The 25,157-nt window shown below is 45.1% G+C and overlaps 1 protein-coding gene across 1 annotated transcript; it reads right to left on the bottom strand.

Moving 5' to 3' along the window:
- Positions 1-391: 391 nt before the first annotated feature.
- LOC124503890 (ral guanine nucleotide dissociation stimulator-like) lies at positions 392-23,278 on the bottom strand. Its single transcript, XM_047069174.1, has 12 exons — positions 23,245-23,278; positions 9,040-9,148; positions 8,468-8,624; positions 6,815-7,002; positions 5,277-5,395; positions 4,752-5,128; positions 3,746-3,961; positions 3,261-3,364; positions 2,689-2,758; positions 1,999-2,067; positions 1,486-1,560; positions 392-517 (listed from the first exon to the last, which is right to left on the bottom strand). The coding sequence occupies exons 1-12, from the start codon at positions 23,276-23,278 to the stop codon at positions 392-394; spliced, it is 1,644 nt and encodes a 547-aa protein (XP_046925130.1).
- Positions 23,279-25,157: the final 1,879 nt, after the last annotated feature.

Below are 25,157 nucleotides of genomic sequence, written 5' to 3'. Positions count from 1 at the left end.
GGTAAATAGATGGGAGGAAGAAGTGTCAAGGAGATGGGGTTCATCACAGCAAGTGTCCAGCCTGCTGAGGAAAGGTTGCACTATCACTGGACATTCACTCAGTCCTGAGCTTGATTGTGGCCAATTCTTCTTGTTCTTGAGTTTCACTGGTCAGCTAGGATTGGGGCTCCAGCTGGCAGGACAGGATGTAGCTAAAGAGAGAATGACACCTGTGAGTCGACCAGGAGCTACAATTCAGGTGTCTCTCCCAGGGTTTTCCCAGTAGCTGGAGTCTGGTGTTCCAGTGATCATAAGGAAACAAGGCTTGAGGCTGCCCAGGGAGCCATGGATGCAGGATCCCTAGAGTGGCCACCAGAAAGAGTCCACGCCTTTGCCCAGCTCCTCATGGGCCTCACCTCTCATCCTCACTGAGTCGCTCCACAGCCTGGAACCAGGCTCTAAACTCCTCCTTCGGTTCTAGAGTGTAGTTATCTGCAGCCACCTGGAGGAGCATGATCTCTTTCATTACTTTGTATTCCTAGGCCAAGAGAAGAACAGGATGCACACAGAGCCTGGGTGGGTTGAGCAGTGGGATAGGGGACCAGTCCTAGGTCTTTGCACATGTGGCAGCCTTCCTTCCCTGAAAATTCATCCAGTCTCAACCTGTTCTCAGAGGTGAGTATAAATAGCCCCTCCTCCTGCAGGAAGTTATCCCTGATGCCACTCCCCTGACTTCACTTACCAGATGGATGGGTCTTACACTTTTTCATTATCAAACTATTCCAGTAAATGTGTGATGGAGGGGATGCAGCCAAGAAATATTCTTCCCAGGGGCATCTCTGGTATCCACTCCCCTACACTTCCCTAATAGGAAGTGCCACAAGTGCTCACCTTAGTTTTCTTCTTATGGTTGATCTCATCTCCCTAGAAAGCAAATAGCCAAAGTCCATCAGAAAGAGCCCCTTGGTATTGCTTGTTCCTTAAACCCATCCTTTCTCATGTTGTTCTCGTGCCAGGACACATTAGAAGACTGTCCATACACAGATAACAGGACTGGGATATAAGCCACGCTCTGGGGTCCAGAGAAAGGACGACATGGGGTAGACAGTCAAGCACCTTATGGCACAACCCTCTCTGATGACAGAAGGGGAGGCTGAAGCCTCTGGGGGGAGGGGGCTGTTAGGCTATGTAAGTGCTTGCCGATGTGGAGGTGCCTGACTTTGCTCTCCCCCCATAAGCAGCCTGAGAGGGAGAGGCTGAGGTCAACTCAGACAAACTTCATGCAGCTTTGCATTCAGACAGTCTTGGGCACCACGACCAGTGTCATAAGTGCAAACTCCCTTCACTCATCATTGAGATGAGAAACTCTAGCTCACAGGGGTAGCTGTGAAGCTCTCATGAGGGGAGGTTTGCCAAGTCCTGAGGTCTCAGGACTCATTACAGGGGTTCTCCACTCCCAAACCTCAGGATTCTGGGCCCTCCTACACAATCTAGAGGTTCACTCACCTTCAGATAGTCCTCCATTGCAGTGTCCAGCATCACCATGTCAGTGAGGAAAGTGCCAAGGAAGGGGACAACACCCTGTGTCATTGGGGTAGGGGTGGGATGAGTCCCTGCTCTCAGGTGCACACAGGGACCCTCCCTTGAAAATGCTTTAGCCTCCTGGTCCACCCCAGGTTCTCACATGGAGCAACCTAGGGTCCCTAGCAGCCGCCTCTCAATTCCCCCTTACCCTCACCCTCCAAGGATATCAGACTTCTCCTAATCACCACCAGGGCCTGCTTTTAGAAAATCAAATTGTATGTAGTCCTAGGCCCCTCCCCACTCACAAATCCATTCTGCATCCAGCTGGATAGACCCTCCTCCTAGTCACTTTAAAATAAGAGTTTTGGAAGCTGTGGCAACAAGAGGAGGAGCTGGAGTAGAAAGGTCCACCTGTCTTGATATGGAGGCCTCCAGCTGTCAGAGAGGAGCCCTTCTCCTCTCACCCTGGAGGCTCTATTCCCCAGGAACACTCACCTTCTTCTGCAGCCTTTTCTGGGCTCTCTGGAGGCTCATCATCAGGGTGGCCCATTTAGATGGCCGCTCCTGCAGGGTCAAGGACAAGTTCATTGAGACCATAATATCCTCAGTCCACTCCCCCCGCCCCCACCATCTTTGACTTGAGACCCTGGACATCTGACCCAAGTCAGCTGGTACCAATGCTACATTATCCTTAAGCATGCTGTGAGTGATTCTAGCACAATCTCAGCTCCAACATTCACTCCATGTGTGACCTTGAACTTGCAGCCTGGCCTTCCTGAGCTTGTTTTCTCATTGAGAAAAGTGAGAACACCACTTATGTCACATGGTCTTCTGAGGACTCAGTGTCCTATTACTATCATTATTGTTTCCCTCCATCCATCCCAACCCCACTACTGAGCAGAGGGCTGTCCTCTGGGCTCTCAAGCTGTATACAGGTCCCCATCTGGACTAGCTGTTAATATGGAGAGACAGGGTGTCTATAGCATCTGGTTGAACAGCACCTACTTGCTCCACGCCCAATGGAATCTTCACCCCAAACTGTAACCATATTCATACCAAAGGCTTCACCTCCCCAAGGAATGCTTCATGTCATTCCCCTACACAGCAGTCTTTCTTCATCCACTCAGGACCCTGTTCCCTCAGGCCCCACCCTCTCTCTTCCCAAACCTCCTCCTCCCATGATACCTTCAGAAGCAGTTCCCTTCTCTGTGGGTTATCTTCAGTGCACAGCTTTTTAAATTTTTGAAAGCTCTTCCTGAATAGAGGAAAAAATGGCAGAAAAAATTATAGGAATAATGTGGCTTGAATGTAAGTCCCTCTTATTTGAGTACTCCAAAAAGTCAAACTGCCAGTATTAGGGTTTTCTCTGGATTCCTCTGAGAACTAAGGTGTTTGTAGGACATGGAGGGAGCTCTCACGTGGGTCATCCAGTGCCACCATTTCCATATTAATTGAGCAACTCCGTTTCAGTCAGTTGTGGTTTCAATTGGGCAGAGAGTTTTGTGGCTGTAAAGTAAGCACTTGATAATATTTAAGTTGGGTCAACTCAGTGCATGATATTTAAGAAAAACTATTTCTATAGCTGGAGTCAGGGTGGACTATTCTCCAGGGTGGGTTATAGACCTGTACACCAGCCCAGGTTCTATTGCCAGGGTTTGCTGCCTCCCAGGAGGGTCCCAGTTACTGAGGGGGAAAAAATGTGCATATGGGAAATCCCTCATCCACCCTGATCCTTCTATGGAGAGAGGCATACTCACCTGGAAACTTTCTCCCATGTCTTCTTCAGACGGTAAATTGAGGCACTCTGCAGAGCAGAGAGGATGGCATGCAGTGAAGAGTAGTTCCTCATGATTTGACAGGCCTGGGGAGGGAAGAGAATGAGTGGTCATGTGGGTAGCAGGAGTCCTATTTGCTGTAAAGTATCAGCCTCCCTCAGTTTAAATTTTCCCTCCAAGATGACAGATATCCAGATGCCTGCAGAAGGGCACATATAAGACCCGAAGAGTAACACTGCTGGGGAGAGGGAAGATTTTAGCTCATTCCAAGGAAGGAGCCAGGTAGGAACTGAGCGTTCCACCATTGGGACATGCAAGTAAAGGTCAGCATGTCCCTGGAGGGAAGAGCCTAGGGACTGTGCAGACCCTAGGGCTTAGACTAGGGACTCCAACCCTGAGAATTGATAAAGGAAATATCAGTTTCCAAGGCTCAGAAGAGTGACTCATCTTGGCCTCCCATAAAATACCTTGGCCACCTTTATCCAGTGCTCCACCATCATGGCCCTGTCCTGGGCTATCATTCTTGGGTTTCCAAGGCAGGTGGTGATGACACAGTTGACCACACTGTTAAATTGGGTGACGGTAGCACAGACTGTGGGTGCCAGGTGCTCATTACCAGGCTTATTCCGCTTGGACCAGATGGAGCCCAGGCACTGATGAGGCAGCACCTTCTTGAACAGCTCCTAGAGAATGGGGTGGGGAGGGGAGGGGTGTTCAGGCAGCCATTTCACATTCAGGATTAATGTCCTAGGTAGGAGGTTACCAGGTCAGAGCTTTAGTTCCTGAAGCTGAGAATGTGGCCTGAGCCTGATTGGAATCCCTGGATTTCATTCCATTCTATTTTCGCTGAGGGAGTCAAGTACAGGAAGACCTAGGAGTGAATACTGGCAGGGAAGGAAGGAGAGAATTTGGACCCTGGTCATCCTTGCTAACCCCAGCCTCTAGATGACAGTTCAATGTGACTCCTCACAAGGGGGCCTTTTCCACTCCACCTGTTTTTCCCTTTGGTCCTACTCTCCTTTTGATGCACATTCCCCCATGACAGTTACAACCACAGGTTTCTCTGTTTCCCCTGGTAGTTATGTACATGTCAGATGCCTAATAAGTGCACAGGGTGTTAAGCCTCCAAGGAAGATGGGTGGGTGACCCATGGACTTGGCCGCACCCAGTGAGCTGTCTTCCTCCACCGGAAGGACCAGGGCCTACCCATTTTTCTAGCTGTTCTAAGCTCATTTAATCTACACAGTAACTCTGCATCAATTCTTATCAGTGCCTATCTCTACAGTTTGCAGCTGGACAGTGAAAGCTTGATTTAAGGACCTTGGCAGGGTAACATGGTTGATAAGTGGTCGAGCTGAAATTTGGACCCGGACTATAGTAGTCCACATCAGGGAAAGGCAGGTCTGGGTTCGCTGACGGCAAAAATGTAGAAAGTGCCCTGCCCTGTCCTGCCCTGAGAGCCCAGCTTCTTACCGCATCTATGTACGTTAGCTGCTCTGCCACCAGCTTGGGAGGGAAGTCCATGAGGCTGGGCTTCTCCTCATTCAGCTGGTTCTTTGGGGTTACATGCCAGTGGCAGGAAGGCTCTGGCGCTGGAGTTGGCTCTGTCTCTATTTTTAGAGCTGGAGTTAAAATTCTAAGTAAAGCTGATGATTGAGCTGATTGTAGCTGTGGACCTGGCACATATGCTGAAGAAGATGTTAACACTTGTTCCAGTTCTGGAACAGCTGATGGAGGTGATGCTGGCTCTGACACTTGAGATGATGGTTGAAACACAACTGGTGCTGTCTCTAGTTCCATAGTAGACCCCTTTTCTGGCTCTGCAACTGGAAGGAGCCCTGGGGCTGGCACTGGATCAGGATAAAGAGAAAGGTTCATCCACATAACTGACTTTCCAGGTGACTTCCCAAAAACAGGACAGGTACCATTGCTTTCAAAACAATATTCAGCCCATGAACCCCACCCCAGTTAGTCTTCCCAGATTTTAATCCCCTTTACCATCTGACTGTGCCTCAGTGGGCTCCAGAGTTTCCTGATGCACCAGGATAAGGGTGGTGTGGTTCTTCAGGTCCCAGTCATGCAGCTTCATATCCACATAGGCTGTCTTTACTTTGAAACTGGTAAAATTCAGAGACTGCCAGGTATCCTGCAATTTCTGGTCAGGCCATGTACTCAAGATGGGAGAGAGGGTGCTGGGAAGAGTCATGTGTGGAGAAGCATCAGAGGCCTGGCCTTTTATTCCACACTGTACTCCCACAGCATCATTATTTCTCTATGGATCCCAGAGGATGGCCCAGCCCACTTCCAACCCCGCCTTTGCAGTGGAAGGCCTAGTCATCCAGAAAACCTGTGTGAGTCTGGTTTTTTCACTGATACTCTTCTCACCACGGCCTTGGGCATAGTCAACGCCATCCTCAGTACAGACCAGTAATAGGGCTTACGTTTGAGGCCGATTTATGAGCAGTCTTCTCACTACACCTTCTGTTCTTGGCCCTAGTTGCTGTGGTTAGCAGAGGTAGATATGGAGAGAAGCAGGCAGAGCCAGATGGAACAGTGGAAGGGATGGGTCTCTTAGGCACCAACTGAACCCAGACTGTGCTCTGCTTCCCAGAAGTTTTGGGGCCCCATCCACAGCTCTCTTTGACTCATTTGCTTCTTCACAGGAAGCGCCCAAACATAAGCCCTCCTATGGAAATCACGAGATCTGTGAGTTCCATGGTTCTGAAAGTCCTCCTCCAGCCACAACCCCTATAGTCTCTTATGCTGCTCTGTGGATGCAGGAGGCCCTCCTTCTGAACCTGAAGACCCACTCATGTTTACTTGGTCTTGTAGTCTGTCATAATGGTCAAATAAGGGACAATCCTTTCATACCCAGAGGACGCCATGAAAATGTCACATATAATGAACCAAGGACATGAGTGGTTATGATGTGTACAGTGATTGCCTACCCTCTGACTAGAATTGACACCAAGGCATTGTGTCTACTTTATTCACTGAATTATCTTAGTGACTAGAAAAGTGCCTGCATTACTAGGTGATTAACATATATTGTTGATTGAATTAACCCAACCAGTACTTTCCAGATAACTGGGTGGGCCATGGGTGCCTCTGCCTGTCCCCCAGCAAGCCCTAGTCTGGCCATATAAAGGAAAAATACCAAGCCCAGCTAGATAGAATCTCAGAAGTCCTTTGCAAACAGGACAACTTCTGCTTTCCATGTGCTTTTCTAAATTCAGAAGTGCCACAGGCCTGTGAGGGTTGAGGTTGAGAGCTTCTTCACTGGAGAGAGAGAGAACTATTAAACCTAAAGATACCCAGCATGTCCAGCAGCCCTTTCTACAGAGCCAGGCACCAGATAAGCCCATGCCATGTTTTCTCCCATAATTTCCTACAGTTAACACTGTGAGGTTCATCCTCTTACCACCCCACTTCCAGAAGAGGAAAGTGAAGCTCATAGAGGTGCAGTAACATTCCCAAGATACACAAGTAGTAAATGGGAGGCTCACCCCTGTGCTGTGTATGAGGCAGGCACTCACCTTTTGAACTGCTGTCCCAGGACTAATTGGGCCATGGGGAACACCTGGTATATGCAGAAAATGGTTGTGATGTTTGAGGTGTTTCTATCCTGGAAAGGTGATTGTAGCAGGGACTGTAAACAATTTTCCATTGTGCCTTCCTTGAGCTTCAGCATTGTACAGGCCTCATCCAGGGACAGAGTTGATTCCTTTTAACACCAGGTAGACAAGGAGGGGCATGTAGTCAGCTTCAATGCCATGAACTACCAGGAAGATCAGGGTCTGGTTCTCAGACCAGAGACCCCCATCCCTTTGGGAACTTGTGAAAGAGAAGGGACTTGAGTGCCCACACAGAATAAGGTTCTAGGCTTAAAATTGCAATTGGTTTTAGGAGGGAAATGATAAACCATTGGTAACTTCCAGGCATTCTCTTAGCTGAGCAACAATAGCACTTCTTTTAATAGCCTATATTAAGAGAATTATGCCAGTGAGTCATCAGCAAACACCCCTACTGTAGATATGAGAAAACAGAGGGTTAGAATTTCAAATGCTGCTCAAGATCATATAGGTTAGTCCTGAGAATTGTCAAAAGCATGGGCTGCATTTCCTCTAAGCTAATGAGGCTTGGTCTGTTCCTGATAGGGAGAAAGTTTCTGGGGGAAACCACCTTCTTCAGCAGGCCCCAGGGAGCCAGTCAATTGTAGTCTGGGTTCCGGGCTTACCCTGATCATCTCTGGGTCCCGAGAAAGGACATGAATCTGGACCTGTTCTGACCCTATACCAGCACTTGATGTTGTTGCTGGACTGATGCACCTGCTGCTTGTCAAGGGAGATGGAGTTTAATCCTTAGAGCAGCTCATCAAAGATTTCCTGGGTGAAACTCTTAAAAGACAGAGGCAGGTATCTCAGCCAGGAGGCATCAAAGTCCTTCCACCCAATTTGTGCTCCCATGTTATGGCAGATCTAGCAACCTAAAACATTCTTTTAGGACACTTAAGATTTTCCCTGCATCACTGTTGAAATGAAAACAGAATTGAATCCTGTCAAGTTCCAACAGACTTGAAAGGCTGAAACAGTGGCACACAACCTCCTTTATGGAATATTACGAAGACATATAAGAACACAGCTCATGACTTGGTGGGCCTACAATAATTTAATGTGTTCTGAGAGACAGGACATTACAGAAACATATAGAATGGCTTCATCCCACCCTTAATTTTGTGTTAAATCACCCTGTTTTGTGTGATGATATGTAAGGGCTTGGAGAAGTTCTGCAAGGACAGTGGAGCTGAGTGCTACCCAGGATATCTGGGGCAAGTAGGTAAAATAATAAAACAGCAGTAAAATGCAAAGATACTCATGGCCTCATGAAAAGTAAAAACAACAACAAAAATAAATAAATAAAAATGATTAATTAAAAACATTAAATATGTTCTCTATCAAAATATAAAAAATAAAATACATACACAATACATGCATTCTCTACCATTCCAACATATGTAAAGAGTGTCCTCCTACCTTACCACATAGCTGGTGGCAGAGGTTTGGATATTCAGATTATTTTGTGGTTGGGCCTGTGGGACACTCATGTGGAAATATGATGTGAGGGCCTCAGGTTTGGCCCCATATTTATGTGCAGGCCCTGGGTGTGAAAAACCCTCTTCCCATTCTTACCTCAGAGCAGCGCTGATTCTTGGTATCCTTCTGCACCTGACACTTATCTAGGGTGCTGCAGTAGTTGAAGCCATGGACCAGCTCCTCAAAGATATCCTGGGTGAAGCTCTGCAAGTACAGTGCCCCGTAGTCGGGCCAAGAGACCTTAGGGTCCTCCCTGGACATTGCCACAAGGGGACATCCCCATTAGAAATTGTGTTCTCTACAGTACAGGCTAAGAGGGGAAGCTGTAAAGACACCCAGCAAGCAGGAAACCAGAAGAAACTCTAGGGCTCGTAATTAACATATAGGTAGTTGAACTTGGTCCCCAGAAATCATCTTCTCCTGCCTGTCAAGACCTGGGGTATGAACATGAGAGATGTGCTAGGCTTTCAACACCTGACATCTTGCTTCTGCTCATGAAGGGCATAGCCCTCGTCCTCTGTCCCCTCTGCCCCCCCTCCCTCTCTCTCTCTCTCTCTCTCTCTCACATACACACACAATGAGGGGCAAGAGGTGTGGGCCTGCTCTGGGCAGGATCAGAGTTGTGGCATGCTCTGTCCAGTGGGCTGCCCTGAGCTGCCTTGTGTTACCTGTGAGCGCCTCCTGCCAAATGACCAACAGCTTCGGAGATGAGGGCTGAGCTGATGTCTACAGTGACATAAAGGTTTCTCACTCTGGGCTTTCTTAAGCCCACATATCCTGAAAATGGGGATACAGCAACAGAACATCTTGTTCTCTAGAATGACTCTGGGCAAGTGAGCTGGAAAGCAGGCCATCTCTAGAATCTGGGCACCTGGTTACCAGAGTTCTAAGTTCTGTTGAAGCCTATCACCAAGGAAGTGAAGTCACTTTTTCAAGATTCCAGTACCTGAGGCCCTCCTTTAAATGAGACCTATCTAGAACCCCTTATTGGTAGTTGACTGCTTATCTTTCTCGTCCAATGTCATCTCCTTAACTGTAAACAATGAGTCAAAAATGCCATAGCCACAACTCCCTGGAAATGCAAGTAGGGTCCTAATTTTGAGGATACAGAACGGAATTCAGCTTTTTTTCTTTGTTTGTTTTACCAGTTATATGTCCTAACTCAATGTGTCTCTCAAGTATTCCATAGTTTCCTAACGTGCACGTTGGGATCAGGCTAGAATATACTTCCTAGGAGCCTCATCGGGTGTAAATGGATAAGATTTATAATATGTGTGGGCTGTTATCCAGTGTATCTGAGGCCCAAAATTAAGTATGGAAGAATTAAAAAAAAAGGTGTGGGATGTGGCATGGAGTACTATTCAAAAGAGACATCAGTGTAGTAATGGAACAGTCACTCTTCCTCTTGGCCTTATTTTAATACGGGTTCTTGATGGGGTAGAATGGTAGTAAAACCAATTGTTTCCTGTTGTATTTAGAATGAGACTCAGTTGTCTCATTTCAATCTATGAAGGGGCAGCCTTCAAAATGGCTCCCCATGCTGACTTGTGGTATATTGTTTTGTAACTGCTAAGTGGCTAGCGACTGGTTTCTGACCAATAGGATACAGCCAATGTGATGGAAACTCATGTCTAAGTTTCAATTTCAAATATTCTTTCACTTCCTAGTTACTTCCTCTCATGTACCATTTCTCTCCTCTTTCCCTTTACCTTTTTCTTTATCCCTGAACCAAAAATCAAGTAGTGTTTTGAGCAGCCATTATATAGAGGCCCACATGGCAGAGAACTGAGGCAGTGTCCAGGCTGAAAGATTCATAGGAACCCAGGCTCTGAGTCCAAATGGCATCCTGAATCATATGAGTCAACTTGGGAGAAAATCTTCTTCCAATGTAGCCTCATTTGAGGCCACAGCTGCACCTTCTGACATACCCTGAGGCTGGGGAACCAAGTTAATATGTGCCTGGTTTCCTCATCCACAAAAAAAATTGTGAGGTATTAAATATATGTGTTTTACAGTGCAAGGTATTGGGACAATGCAGTAACAGAAGAGCAACAGATAACTTTCTACCAGGCCCCAGCACTTCTCCCTGCCCCTCCTCCCTCCCCTTTGCTCTCCTCCTAGTTTCCCTCCAGCCACACTGGCTGCCTTTTTCACCTCCTCTGGACAAACTGGCTTCTGTTAGTGAGTGAAGCAGTGGTAGCTTCTTTCTGACACACTGCACGATGACTTGTTCAAGTCTAGTTCCCTTTTGTCATTCTTTTCCCAGCAATGTCATCCCCAGTGAGGCCTTTCATACCTTCCTATCCAATGACTCTCCAGCTTTCATTCATAGCACACATCATTTGCTCTTTTCTTTCACATGCCTTTGCTTTTGTGCTATTGCCTATCTCTAGACTGTGAGTTCCTGGAAGGCAGGTGGCTCTTGGTATTTTCAGCTCCACACATGGGCCCAACAAGGTACTGGCATCAGGTTAAAAGCTTAGTGCATAGTTAATAAATAAATGACAAGGTCTTGGAGCCCATCTCCCCTTTTAACCACATACACTGAAGAGAGAAATGCTGCTAACAGTTTCAAGTTGTTTCTGGGCAGGAGGACAACCACAATGGCCTGTACATGACTTTTCATGCTCCAGTTCCTCCAGCAGAACACCCTGGGTATCATGGAAGAAGATTCTTGAATTCTGTTCTCCAGCTCTAGCATTATAGCCCCAAGCAGGCATACCACCAAAAAAAGGGATACCTTTATTTGGGTATCCTCAAGGCAGTGGCTTTCCAGAGTCACGTGGGCAAAAGAACAGGACCTTCAGCTTCCAAAGCAAAGGATTTCAGATGCCTCCTTTTACTCTTTTTTCTGTCCACTCCCATGGTGTCCTCTTTACTAATACATCACCCTCACCTCAGCCAGAAGAGTGATTCTGCACCCACCATTGTATATCCAATTAGGACCCTGAAGGTTCAGTGCAGACTGGTCTTGTCCATGGACCCCAGATGCAGTGTACAGTGCTCTGGCATTTTCCCAGAGAGTATAAACAAAGACAAACAGGTGCATAAAAAGGTGCCTGATGTAGCTAACCATCAGAAAGATGCAAACCAAGGTCACATTGATATATCACATCACATCAATTGGAATAGCTATCGTAAAAAAGATAAGAGATAAATGCTAGTGAAGATGTGGAGAAAAGGGGACTTTTGTCCACTATTGGGGGGATAGAAAGTTGGTACACTCACTATGGAAAATAGTATGGAGATTTCTCAAAAAATTAAAAATAGAACATAATCTAGCAATTCCACTTCTGGGAACATATCCATTGCAAACAAAACAATATGTCCAAGAAATCTCTGCATCTCCATGTTCAGAAGGCATTATTTTCAACAGTCAAGACACAGAAAAGTTTTTGAAGTTTGAAGCCAAATGACTTTGAGTCTGGGAGGAAAAGAGACTAAGCTGCTACCAGGGAGACACTGGGACAACCTGAGGGGCCATAGGTGGGTGACTGTGAACTGGGAGAGATACAATGGGCCACGTTGGCACAGAGGGAAGGGATCCCCTTCCGTGGAGAGACAAAGGGAGAAAGAGAGTCTGGGGAGAGACAAAGGGGAAAGAGAGTCTGGGGAAGCTTAAGGCTGTATGTGGACAAGAGATAAACCTCCGATTGGGACAGAGAGGGATCCCATCTCTAACTGTGGGACTTTCTCCAGACTGGAGCTGGCTGCCCTGTTCACACACCTGGGGAGGAGGGGAGCCAACCCCAGGCTTGGTGGCTAGGTCAGGGCGCTGTCTGCAGTAGGAGAAAACGATCCCCTTCCTGAAGGGCTGCAGGATAAGACAAAACCAGCTGGGACCACATATTGGGTGGCATGGAGAGACACTTCCCCAGTATCAGGGTGCACAGAGAGGGGGGTTTGAATCCTAGCCAAGCACTGGGGCACGGGAGTTGGTGGAATGAGGCAGACTGCGTCCTCTGCACCCGTAGCACAGTGAGAACAGCTTGAACAGAGTGATTTGGGACACCAGGTCTGTGGAGAAGAGACTGCGGGGTGGTCGTCATTTTTCTTCCCACCACCAGCAACGTGGGGCCTCAGGGATCAGTTCACAGAGTCCACAGTGGAAGTGGGACCCATCTACACCAAACCACACTCCTCTGTGCCAGGTAACTGTATCTACTGGAGTGCGATAGACACTGAGGAACCAGACAGCCCCCTTCTCCAGACCAGCACTGCTGCATTGCCTGGATTAATTCTCAGACAATTCTTGTTATTTATATTCTTCCTTCCTTTTCTCTTTCAAATCTCTTCCCTCCTCTAGTCTGGTTACTCTGTTTGTTGGTTTGTTTAAGCAGACATTTTTAATCCATTCTCTTGATATATGTTCTACACCTACTTCTTTACTTTCCTTTCTCTGTCTGGAATAATCAAGCCCTTTAATTTCTCTGTCTGGGTAACTTTATCTTTGTTTCTGTTTCCACACCTCCTTCTTTATTCTCAATAAGATACTAGCAAATCGAATTCAATAGCACATAAAAAGAGTTATTCACCATGATCAAGTGGGATTCATTCCTGGGATGCAGGGCTGGTTCAATATTCACAAATCAATCAATGTGATACATCACATTAATACAAGAAAAGATAAGAACCATATGATCCTGTCAATAGATGCAGAAAAAGCATTTGACAAAATACAGCATCCTTTCTTGATTAAAACCCTCAAGAAAGTCGGGAAAGGAGGAACATACTTCAACATCATAAAAGCCATTTATAAAAAGCCCACGGCTAATATCATCTTCAATGGGGAAATACTGAGAGTATTCCCCCTGAGACCAGGAACACGCCAGGGGTGTTCACTCTCACCAGTGTTGTTTAACATAGTGTTGGAAGGCCTAGCATCAGCATTCAGACAACAAAAGGAAATCAAAGGCATCAAAATGGGCAAAGATGAAGTCAAACTTTCACTTTTTGCAGATGACATGATATTATACATGGAAAACCTGATAGGCTCCACCAAAACTCTGCAAAATTGATATACGAATTCAGCAAAGTTGCAGGATACAAAATTAACGTACATAAATCAGTTGCATTCTTATACACTAATAATGAAGCAACAGAAAGACAAATAAAGAAACTGATCCCATTCACAACTGCACCAGGAAGCATAAAACACCTAGGAATAAACCTAACCAAAGATGTAAAAGATGTTTTCAGATGTATGCTGAAAACTATAGAAAGCTTATGAAGGAAAGTGAAGAAGACACACACAGAAAAACATCCCGTGCTCATGAACTGGGAGAATAAATATTGTTAAAATGCCAATACTACCCAAAGCGATCTACACATTCGATGCAATCCCAATCAAAATTGCACCAGCATTCTTCTTGAAGCTAGAACAAACAATCCTAAAATTTGTATGGAACCACCAAAGATTCCAAATAGCCAAAGTAATATTGAAGAAGAAAACCAAAATGGGAGGCATCACAATCCCAGTCTTTAGCCTTTACTACAAAGCTGTAATCATCAAGACAGCATGGTATTGGCACAAAAACAGACACATAGACCAATGGAATAGAATGGAGACTCCAGAATTGGACCCACAAAAGTATGGCCAACTAATCTTTGACAAAGCAAGAAAGAATATCCAATGGAAAAAAGACAGTCTCTTTAACAAATGGTGCTGGGAGAACTGGACGGCAACATGCAGAAGGATGAAACTAGACCACTTTCTTACACCATTCACAAAAATAAACTCAAAATAGATAAAGGACCTGAATGTGAGACAAGAAACCATCAAAACCCTAGAGGAGAAAGCAGGAAAAAACCTCTCTGACCTCAGCCGCAGCAATTTCTTACTAGGCACATCTCCAGAAACAAGGGAACTAAAAGCAAAAATGAACTATTGGGACTTCATGAAGATAAAAACTTCTACATTGCAAAGGAAACAATCAACAAAACTAAAGGGCAAGTGATGGAGTGGGAGAAGATATTTGCAAATGACATATCGGATAAAGGGCTAGTGTCCAAAATCTATAAAGAACTCACCGGGGCGCCTGGGTGGCTCAGTCAGTTATGCAACTGACTTCGGCTCAGGTCATGATCTCACGGTTCGTGGGTTCAAGCCCCGCATCAGGCTCTGTGCTGACAGCTCGGAGCCTGGAGCCTGCTTCAGATTCTGTGTCTCCCTCTCTCTCGGCCCCTCCCCCACTTGTGCTCTGTCTCTCTCTCTCTCTCTCTCAAAAATAAATAAAATGTAAAAAAAAAAAAAAAAAAAGAACTCACCAAACTCCACACCTGAAAAACAGGTGCTTTCCAAAGAAAGCATCCCAATGTCCAATAGACACATGAAATGATGCTCGACATCACTCCTCATGAGGGAAATACAAATAAAAACCGCACTGAGATACCACTTCATGCTGGTCAGAGTGGCTAAAATGACCAAATCAGGAGACTATAGATGCTGGTGAGGATGTAGAGAAACGGGAACCCTCTTGCACTGTTGATTGGAATGACAACTGGTGCAGCTGCCCTGGAAAACAGCGTGGAGGTTCCTCAAAAAATTAAAAATAGACTTACCCTATGACCCAGCAATAGCACTGCTAGGAATTTACCCAAGGGATACAGGAGTGCTGGCGCATAGGGGCACATGTACCTCAGTGTTTATAGCAAAACTTTCAACAATAACTAAATTATGGTAAGAGCCTAAATGCCCATCAACTGATGAATGGATAAAGAAGATGTGGTTTTTGTATACAGTGGAATACTACTTGACAATGAAAAAGAATGAAATCTGGCCACTTGCAACAACATAGATGGAACTGGAGGGTATTATACTAAGTGAAATAAGTCAGTCAAAGACAGATACCATATAATTTCACTCATATGTGGATATTGAGAAACTTATCAGAAGACCATGGGGGAGGGGAAAGGGGAAAACGTTACAGAGAGGGAGGGAGGAAAACCATAAGAAACTCTTAAATACTGAGAACAAACTGAGGGTTGATGGTGAGTGGGGGGTAGGGGAAAGTGGGTGATAGCATTGAAGAGAGCACTTCTTGGGATGAGCACTGGGTGTTGTATGGAAACCAATTTGACAATAAATTATATTAAAAAATAAAGAAACAAAACAAGCAAAGCAGAAAGAAACCCACAAAAAACAGATTTTTAAATACAAAAAACAACAGAGGGGAGGTTGGTGGGAGGATGGGTGAAGTTGATAAAGGGATCAAGAGCTCCAGATTTCCAGTTACAAAATAAATAAATCACAGACATGAAAAGTATAGCACAGGCAAGATAGTCAATAAGATAGTTGTAACGTTGTTTGGTGACAGATGGTGACTGCACTTATCGTGGTGATCACCAAGTATATAATTATACAGACTTGTTGAACCTGAAACTAATATAACACTGTATGCTCATTATACCACAATGTATAGTGAATATCACACTAAAACAATCTTAGTTTACTCACTGTTATTTTTAATTGATTGAATCTTTTACCGCCCTGTTAATATAGGTTACGCAAATGGATTGATTTTTAATGTTTTTTTTTAATTTATTTTTGAGTGAGAGAACATGAGTGGGATAAGGGCAGAGAGAGTTGGAGGGGGGGGGTACAGAGGTTCTAAAGTGGGTTCCTCACTGACAGCAACAAGCCCAATGCAGGGCTCTAACTCATGAAGCATGAGATCATGACCTGAGCTAAAGTTGTATGCTCAACTGACTGAGCCATCCAGGCACCACTGGATTGATTTTTTAATACACATGATCATGTACTGACTGCAGATCTACAGATTCTCCTATTTTAAGTTTTGTTTAGGTGTTGTTACTTCAACCAAGTCAACCTCTCTGACTTTTATAATTCCTATCAAAACACATCCAGATACATTTTTAATTCCATCAATGTTTAGTTAATTATAACATTTGACTATTTACCATTTGATTATTCTGTTTTGTGAAGATTATCATAACTAATAATATGCACCAGGTAGGTTCTAAGTATATATTATTGGAAAATAAAAAGTGTCAAAACATTGTATTATTTTGAATTATAGAAACCTAATTTGATTCAGCTCTTTAGGAACACGGTGTCTACCTAACAGGCGCTACAACCTTAGAATCATCCCACTCCTTGTATGAAATAGAAAGGATTTGCTTAGAACTACTTACAAGTAACAGTCAGATGGAAGCCATTTAGTGCCTCTGGTCATTCGGGTGGGAACAGAAAGCAGGGATTCCACTCAAATTTCTGCTTTCAAAGCAAGACTTTTGTTATTTCTGTGGCTGGATAAAGAAATAGAAAAGAGAGGCTATGGAAAGTGAACAAAAGCCCAGTTTGTGTGACGATAACATCCTCTTCTCCTCTTCAACTTCTGGTAGTTTCCACCTTTCCATTATCTCTTAATCTATACAGAGAAAGATTTCTTTTCAGGCAGCCATTCAGAAAATTACAAGGCAATGTTCCCAATGTCTACTGAAGCCAGGAGTGACCAGATGAAATTCAGGTCAGTTTTTTGTGGTCAGAAGCATGTTGTGGGACTTTGGGGAGGCTGCTCAAACAGAAATGACACAGCTGGGAGGGCCTGCTTTGCTCTCCTTCTACTCTCCTGCCTGATGTCTGAAATGAAGACAGGGTGGTTGATCCAGCCTGAAGCTCCAACTGCCATCCTGGTCCGTGGACAGCCCTGATGATAGGGACCACATGCTAAGATGTTGGAGCAAAAAGACAGATAATGTAAGAACTGCCATAGTGGTAATTTCAAGATTAAGTTGCATAACCTTCCTTTAGGATTTTGTTGTTGTTGTTTCCTAATGAAAAAGGAGTATCTCTCTCCTGGGTGACCTTGGACAAGAGAGGTCACTTCTCTGGGACATATTCCCCTGTGCATAGTGGCAGAGATAAGAGTGAAGGCAGATTGGATAATTCTCATATCTGATGCTTTTACATGGCCAACATCTATGTTATTTTCTAATAGAAAGAGAAAGAATGTCATTGGACGAGGAGGGGGCAAGGGCACTGAGACTTACTTCATGACCAAAGGGATGGATATGCTGTCTATGCATGCACAACATGCCTAATCTCTCCTCAGAAGGGCACCTGGCTTTTGTTGTCTACCAGTCTTGAAATGAGGCCTTGTTGACTAGTGGCTTGTCCCCTAATGCACCCCTGTGATAATAAGCATTCTGTACCTATGCTTACCTGAGCAGCGCCCCACACTCACACCCCATTCAGTACTAATTGAGCATGAAAACTTACCCTGGCTGATCACTTGCTTATGCTGTTCCACATCTTAAATCCTGATGTACAATTGGGAAATTGTGGCCCAGAAAGAAGTAGGTACTGACTCATCCCACAGGAGGTTATCTGAAGATTAGGCCAAGCTCCAGCTTCCTTGGTCAAGTCTCAACCCTTCCCTTCAGGTTTATTTTAGAAATGAGAGACCCTAAGATCCTAGGAACCCTGCCCACTGCCTCCCCATATGGGGTTATTTTCATCCCTGCATCCTCACATGTACACAGGCACAAGAGCTCATATTGACTTCTCAAGTGAGGACCATGAAGGTACAATCAAAGAAGAGTAGAAACCAGGTAAGTGACATGAGGCAGAGGATAAGGAGCATGAAAGCAGCTCTTCCATGGAACAGGGGTATCCATTCTCCTGGCTTCATGCTTGGGAGCTCAAAAATGGGGAGGGGATCCCTACACTTCTAGATTTCTACCTAGTTCAGGGCTGTCCCTGGCGCAGCCTGAAGAAGTCAGGACTGGGGTCTTGTCTTCCACATCTGTGGATACCTGGAGCTAAGATGAGACCATCTTGCCTTGGGTAGACTGGGTATATGATAAAAAGTTCAGTGTCCTCCTATATAAAGTAACTTCCTGTTGGTGACTGTAAGGATTTCATATGCTCATAAAGTTCCTAATGGCCTTGGATCTCCAGTGATGACTCACTGTGCACTGAGAACCTGAGAAAATGATTTACACTCCTTGACCATCCTTTAGAACTGACAGAGGCTTCAGGGATTGTGTGGATAAGAGCTTGGGATAAAGAAGAATATGCCAGAGTACTGTGCACTCATACCAGTGTCTAAGGACAAGATCAGTGCTTGTTGTACCCTCAGAGTTCTCATCTGGAAGTTAGGATGTCTCACAAGTAAAGAGGGCATTGTGGGGGTGGATAGGAATCAGAGAGCAAGGGAGGTTCTTGATGTCCCTCTCACAGCCCTGGAAGTTTTCAGGTCCTGCTCCTTTACCCTAGGGGTCTGAATAGTCTCTGTTATGCAGACACTCAAATAAAGATGCCTGTTTTTGGTTGCGTTTCTGCCTGGGATGCAGTGCTGGTGCTGACCTCCAGGAGGAAGGCAGGCTCATGTCTTTTATGTCCACTGAGTTTTGGGGCAGTTTTTTCCTTTATTGTTTTCTGTGGTGTTTTTTTTTTGTTGTTGTTGTTCAGTTTTGTGGAGATATATAACATACAACATTCTATAAGTTATTAATGCTATGTGATATATTTGAAAGGTGCTAAGGTACTAAATCCTAAAATATAACAAAGGAAAATGTATATATTTATTTTTGGTGGTGGATGTTAACTAAAGTTATTGTGGTAGCCATTACACAATATGTTTATGCCAAGTCATTATGTTATACACCTTAAACTTCTAGAGCCCACTGTGCCTTTAGGCAGAGGTCTTTTTGGCTGTCTCTCCCCACCCCCTGCCTCAGAAACAACTTGCATCTCCCTTTATCAGCAGTGTTCACCTCCACTATTTGAGTTTGTTAAAAGTAGAAAGAGGGGCACAAGATCTTCCCATATGTTCATTCAACAACTCTGTGCCAAACCCTCACCCTGTGCCAGGAATCCTAGTGGGCCCAAGTGAGGGGTTGAACGTAACCCAGTTGTCCCTGCTTGCCAGGAGGTCACAGTCTGAAGTGGAGATAGATAAGAGCACAAAAGCAAAGATATGTGAAGGAAAAGAGAAAGTGGTGTAGTGCAAACACTGCAGGGTGCAATGAAGGAGGGTTGGGGAGGGCAGTCTTAAAGTGTCACTAGGAGAATCTTGCTAGAACCAGAATGACAAGAGGGAGCCACCCTGAAGAAGTCTCGGAGCAGTGTGTCAGAGAGAAGCCACAATGGGTGCTGAGACTCACAGCCAGAAGTTGGTTTGACCAAAGGAGTGTAGAAAGTTGGCCAGGAGAGAACCTGGCAGGAGAGAGGAGGGAAAGGAAAGCATGGCAGGACCTCATTCTGGGCCTGGTAGGCTGTTATAGTCTCCTTTCTGACTACATTGCCCCAAAACATTGCATTTTAAGACTACATATATTTTAATAACTCACAATTTGTGCGGACCAGTGATCTAGGTATGGCTTAGCTCAGTGTCTCTGCCTCGATGTAGCTCACAGGCTGGCGCTTCAGCCTCAGCTGAGGCTCCACTGGTGGAGGATTTGTTCTCAGTATCACTCAAAGGATATAGGATGCAGTTTGGACAGACAGTCCAAGTTCCTTTCTGTCTGTTGGCCTTGGCACTCTGTTGGTTCCCTCCTATGTGGGCCTCTACACAGAGCAGCTCCAAACATTGGGTTTGATTCCCCAACTTGAGGGAAATGACGGCGAGATAGTGATAAAAACATAGATAGAGATGAAGAGGAAGAACACATGGGAGGGAGTAAGAAGGGAGATAATTTTTTGTAATTAAAATTTAGAATGACCTCCCATCACTCTGGCTGTATTTTGTTAATCAGAAGCCTATTTCTAAACACTCAAGGGATGTGTATACCATGGGTGGGGATCACTGAAAGCCATTGTGGAGGCAGCTCACCTCATAGGCTAAGATGATATGCGTGGGTCTCATCCTAAGTATAACAGGAAACAATTCAACAGGTTTATGCCAGAGGATGACAATATCTGAATTTGCATTATTTAAAACCCCTCATGGTGCTCATTTGAAAAATGAGCCAAGTGGGAATTTATCCCAATGTCACATTGCTATAACCAAGGACTGTTTTGAGTAATAGTACAAACCCTTCTTGTAATTCTTCAATGGCTCAGTTTGTGCCTTAATACACGTGGCACCATCCCATAGGTGTTCTAGATATTACTTCAGATACACCTGATGAGGTCCCTAGAAAGTAAACTCTAGCCTGATCCCCACTGTGCAAGCTTGGACACGTAGAAAGGACCTAAGAAACACAGAGATTTTCCCAGGAAACAGAACTGGTAAGAAAAAGGTCTGAATGTAGCTCTGGCTCCTCAAAGCTAGGACCCTCATTACATTTTCAGAAAGCTGTGAAAGGGATGATTAGGCTAATTTTGAATGGTCAAGGTGTTAACATGGGGGAGGAGGGTGAGTCGTCAACAGCCCACAGGTGAATTTGAAGGAAGGTGATTGAAGGAAGGGGCATTGGTAATGGCATCTTTAAAAAGTGACCCTACTACCTTTCATAGACGTGAACAGAAGTCAGAATTGTGGTAACCAAACACTCACAATCTACAGACAACCCCCCTATCCACCTTACTTGAGCGGAAACACTGAGAAAAGCAAGACGCTGCAATGTCTTATCCCTAGTTTCAGAGGGTCTGGGCTCAGGGAAGCCCTGAGGGAGAATCTTTTTTTCACTGTAGACCTTGGTTCAGCCATCATCCCTGATGCCTCTAGGCATTTGGAAGGAAGCGCCAAAAGGTAACACAGAATATTAGCCCAAGACAGAATTGTGATCTCAGGCCAGAACAGAATTGTGATCTCATCTGGGCTTCCCCACACCCCTTTCCCCACATCACATATGTCTGTTGAGGAGAGAGAAGGCAGGCGATGAGAGGAGGGAACTTCCTGGACAGGAGGAAGCGGTTAGGTATTGGAAGCCTGCTGCATTTGTCATTCATAGTCATAGCTGGTGCATGAGAAGGTGAGTTCCTCTACCCATACATTAATCATGAACCCTAGAGGTTTCATCTTGTTCCCTCCCTGACTAGAGATTTTTGTGGATGCATGATTGTGCCTGAACTGGGGAACAGATTTTCTCTTGGGGGTATCCCCACAGTGGTATAGTCCAGACATGTCCTTGATTCCTGGCCCAGCTACCATGCACCGTCTTTGCAGACTTCACTAGGAGAGCACTGAGGTGCTACCTGATAGGTTCCACTAGTATATCTCCTTAGAGATAGGTCAACAACACTATCAGAGCTGGTCTGTGGTGAAAAAAAAAGCAGAATGGCTTTGACACACAGGATTCCAAGATGATTGGGGCAGGATCAGAGCTCAGATTCAAATCTGGAGACTTTCCTGGGACTCTCCCAGGGCTTTCCCACTGAGCATCTCACACGCCCACTGCCAAAGCAATCTGGACCTCCCCAAGTAAACCACCAGCTGTGTGGTAGAGTAGAAATACATTTTTCACATATTTGTTGCAAAAGTAGGAAAAATTATGTTATCTTTGTGTTTTGTTACTGTTTCCATTGTTTTAATTGCCCACCAAAGTATCCAGGCCATCAAATGTCCTTGTAGGCTTTGTTCAAGTCTTACAAATTCTCACACATGATATGATATTTTATATAAAATAGAAGGTTAGGATAATTGTATTTTATACATTTCTCTACAACTCATCATCTCACAGAACAAATCAAATCATTGTAGGCCCACCAGGTCAGGAGCTATGGTCTTACTCATTTTCATAATATCCTTCAAGGGAGTTCATTTGCCAGTGATTCAGCATTTCAGTGTTCTTGGACCTTGACACAATTCAGTTCTGCTGCCATTTCAGCAGTGCTGCAGGGTCCATCTTCACAGTGTCCTAACAGACTGTATTAGTTTGCTAACTTAAAACCACAGATTGAGTGGAAGGCCTCTGATACCTGCTGGCTAGATTCTAGGCTATGTTTTTTGCAGAGCTCCACTCAGGACACTGTCAAGGAGCTAGACAATGTGTTTAACTACTCCATCTCCCTAGACAAGAGGCACTTGCATCAGGACACCAACAATGGCCAACAGTGGTATGGGTAACTCAACACAGAGTGGTCCCCACACCCAGGGCCCCAAGATTACTGAGATGGACCCAGAATGAAAACTCAAAACTAAGAAATTGTAGGGCCTTCGAGGAATGTGGATTCTGTGTATCATTCCAATCCATTTCAGGAGTTGATAAAGATGCAGTCATTTAGTAGGAATATCATGCAGCTTATTCTTTGGAAATGTCTCAGTTCTGACCTGCATTATCTTGAGCAGCCATTTAAAATCCCTACGCCTCTGTTTCTCAATTTCTAAGGTGAAGTTTGTTGATAACTCACTGGAATACGTCACTTAATACAAGGAGGTGCTATGGTTTTCAGCAAAAAAATGCCTTGAATGTACCAATTTTTTATCATTCCCACAAAATAAAAATGTAGTTTCAGAGCCTAGAACCTTTCCTGGCATAGGCACTCAGATTCCTCCTCTTGCACAAGTTCATGAGGTGATGGGAGTTTACGGTCTGAGCTCCAAAGATCTTTCCAGTGGCTCTTGGTGAAACCACTGACCATATTTTCCTCATGTCTACTTGTTGTGAAAAGGAGTCAACCCTGTGCCTAAATGAGGCATGATGTGGACATTACAGGCAGGCACAGTGGTGTTTGAATACCTGGCTCCAGTTTAACCATGCAGAAACATCTCCTACATCACCACATTCCTGGACCCCTGTCATTACTCCAACACCATCTAACATATCCTGGACCATCTATTTAACAGGTGAGTGTGTGGTTCCGAGATAGAATTACAGTGAGTCTTCTGCTTACTGTGGTTCTGGGAAATGTCACTGCACCTCTCTGAGTTTCACTTCCTTCTTTTGAAAAGTGAGGTGGGAAGAGAATGAACATCATAGGGTTAGTGTAGGAAATCATGGGATAAGTCATAAGGGGTCCTTACCTGGCTCCTGGGTATGCAGAAGGGTCTTCTTCATGTTTATTATTTATTTCTCCCCAATGAAGAAGCTCCGTTTCACCCCTTGGTGTCCTGTGGCTTTTCTGAAATCAGAAAAGTACATGGAGAGACACCTGTTTTCCCATTTGCAAAGAAGTTTTTAGATTCCATCCAGCTAGTACTGGATCTTGACCTTGTGTTGGTCAGATTAGGCATCTCTGGGGATAGGAAAAGGAATGCCAGCCCACTGAGATATCTAGGAAGGTTGTGGTTTGGGCTCATTTTTTACATAATATATGTAAAACAGCTACTACATGCAGGCACTTCCACAGACGTTCAAACAATTCAATAAATGGAGCAGACTCCATTTCTAGTCTGAAAGTCAGTCCAATTCTAGTCTGAAAGTCAGTCACAATATACATCATAAGCAGTCATGACCATCGTGTATTAGATGTGATGCCTCCATGGCCTTCTCTAGATATGAGTGCATCTTCCCATCTTCAAACTGGGATGGCGAAACATAGGACCAACTAAAAAGGGACTGCTCTTTCAACTTAGAAAGATGACCTAATGTCTCCACAAGACACAGTGGAATGGTATACGGTCTGTGCTTGGGGAGTAACTGACAGTACTCTGATCTAACATGTTTGATTACCATGGTGGCTGAGATATTAGGGATGCTGCTGCATGAGCAAGTAAGTCAGCTGTTAATGGGGTCCTTGGCCCCTGGGAAGCAGAGGGGAGGCTTAGTTGAGTCAGGCCCTGACAGACCCTGACAGACCCGTCCTTTCCATAGCCCCATCTTGCTCTGCCTGCTCCTCTCCATATCCACTTCTCCTCACTACCACAACTGTGACCCAGAATAGTAGGTGTGGTGAGCAGCCATCTCACAAATAGGCCTCAAACTTCAATCCTGATGCTCATTTGCATAGAGGATGTGGTACGTTATGCCCAGGCCCTTCAGGAGATGACTGTCAGTGGGAAGACAAGACTCAAATAGGATCAACATTAGACCCGCTCCATGACTAGGACTTTCATGGCAAGGACTCCCACAAAGTGGTTGGGAGTGGGGTTGGGGACATCTTTTCGTCCCCAGACACAAAGTAGAGGGCTGTGGAAGTATGGTGTGAAATGAAAATACAAGCCTCAGACTCTACACATGACTCCCCCTAGCACCATCTCTCCCTTCTTGGGTACCTGGTCACATCAACACTTCCAGGATGACTGGTGACTCCTGCCACTGTCCTTGGTTAAAACTAAAGGTGGCATATTCACAAGTCAATCTGACTTGCTTAGATCTGAAGTACCACGACTCCCTCTTCATGGTACAATTGGACCACCTAGTGCCTATTGAGACAAACCAACAGGGTAGGGGGAACGGCCGTCTGGTAAAACTATGTATTGTGCAGTTCATGTGCTGGGTCTTGTTTAAGAGAAAGTGAGATTTTTTTCCCCCTGTTGTTGGAAAGACACATGGAAAGTCAGTTATATGTTAGAACCTTCCTCTTTGTCCTGCTCCAGTGCCAGATCCAGAGTTACAGCAAGCTGCAGAGCTAGAACAAGGGCTGACTCTGAGTTTAGAGCTTGCTCCAGCTCTATTTCTACTACCAGCCCTAGTGCTTGAGCCAGAATTTACACCATCAACCATTCCAGTGCTGGTGCAAAAACAAATATCTCCAGGATGAATGCCTGGTACTGAGCTGAAGTCACCTAGACTATCAGCTATAGTCAAAATTCCATCTCTGCCTCCTAAAGGTAGAATCAGCTCTAACCCCAGAGGCCTCCTGGCCCTGGTTTGTGTCCAGAAAGAACTGACCAATTAAGGAGAAGCCTGACCTCATGGCCTTCCCTCCCCAGCTGGTGGCAGAGCAGTTAAGGATGCGGTGAACAGCTAGGTTCTCAGGGAGAGGCGGAGAAGG

Source organism: Lynx rufus, unplaced genomic scaffold (genome assembly GCF_022079265.1).
Source record: "Lynx rufus isolate CCGP_SWC_20201006 ecotype Redwood Valley unplaced genomic scaffold, mLynRuf1.p SCAF_8, whole genome shotgun sequence".
Classification (NCBI taxonomy): Eukaryota; Metazoa; Chordata; class Mammalia; order Carnivora; family Felidae; genus Lynx; species Lynx rufus.
The sequence above is the reverse complement of the archived record's forward strand: the minus strand, read 5'-3'. Positions and strand labels throughout refer to the sequence as shown.

Bases quoted from the DNA above. Each gene is read 5' to 3' on its own strand.
- LOC124503890 (XM_047069174.1), bottom strand. From the start codon at position 23,278: ATGAAGAAGACCCTTCTGCATACCCAGGAGCCAG. The intron at 3,962-4,751 runs GTAAGAAGCTGG...CCCATTCTCTAG, and splicing joins AGCTAACGTACATAGATGCG to GAGCTGTTCAAGAAGGTGCT. The intron at 2,759-3,260 runs GTGAGTATGCCT...TCCTCTATTCAG, and splicing joins ACATGGGAGAAAGTTTCCAG to GAAGAGCTTTCAAAAATTTA.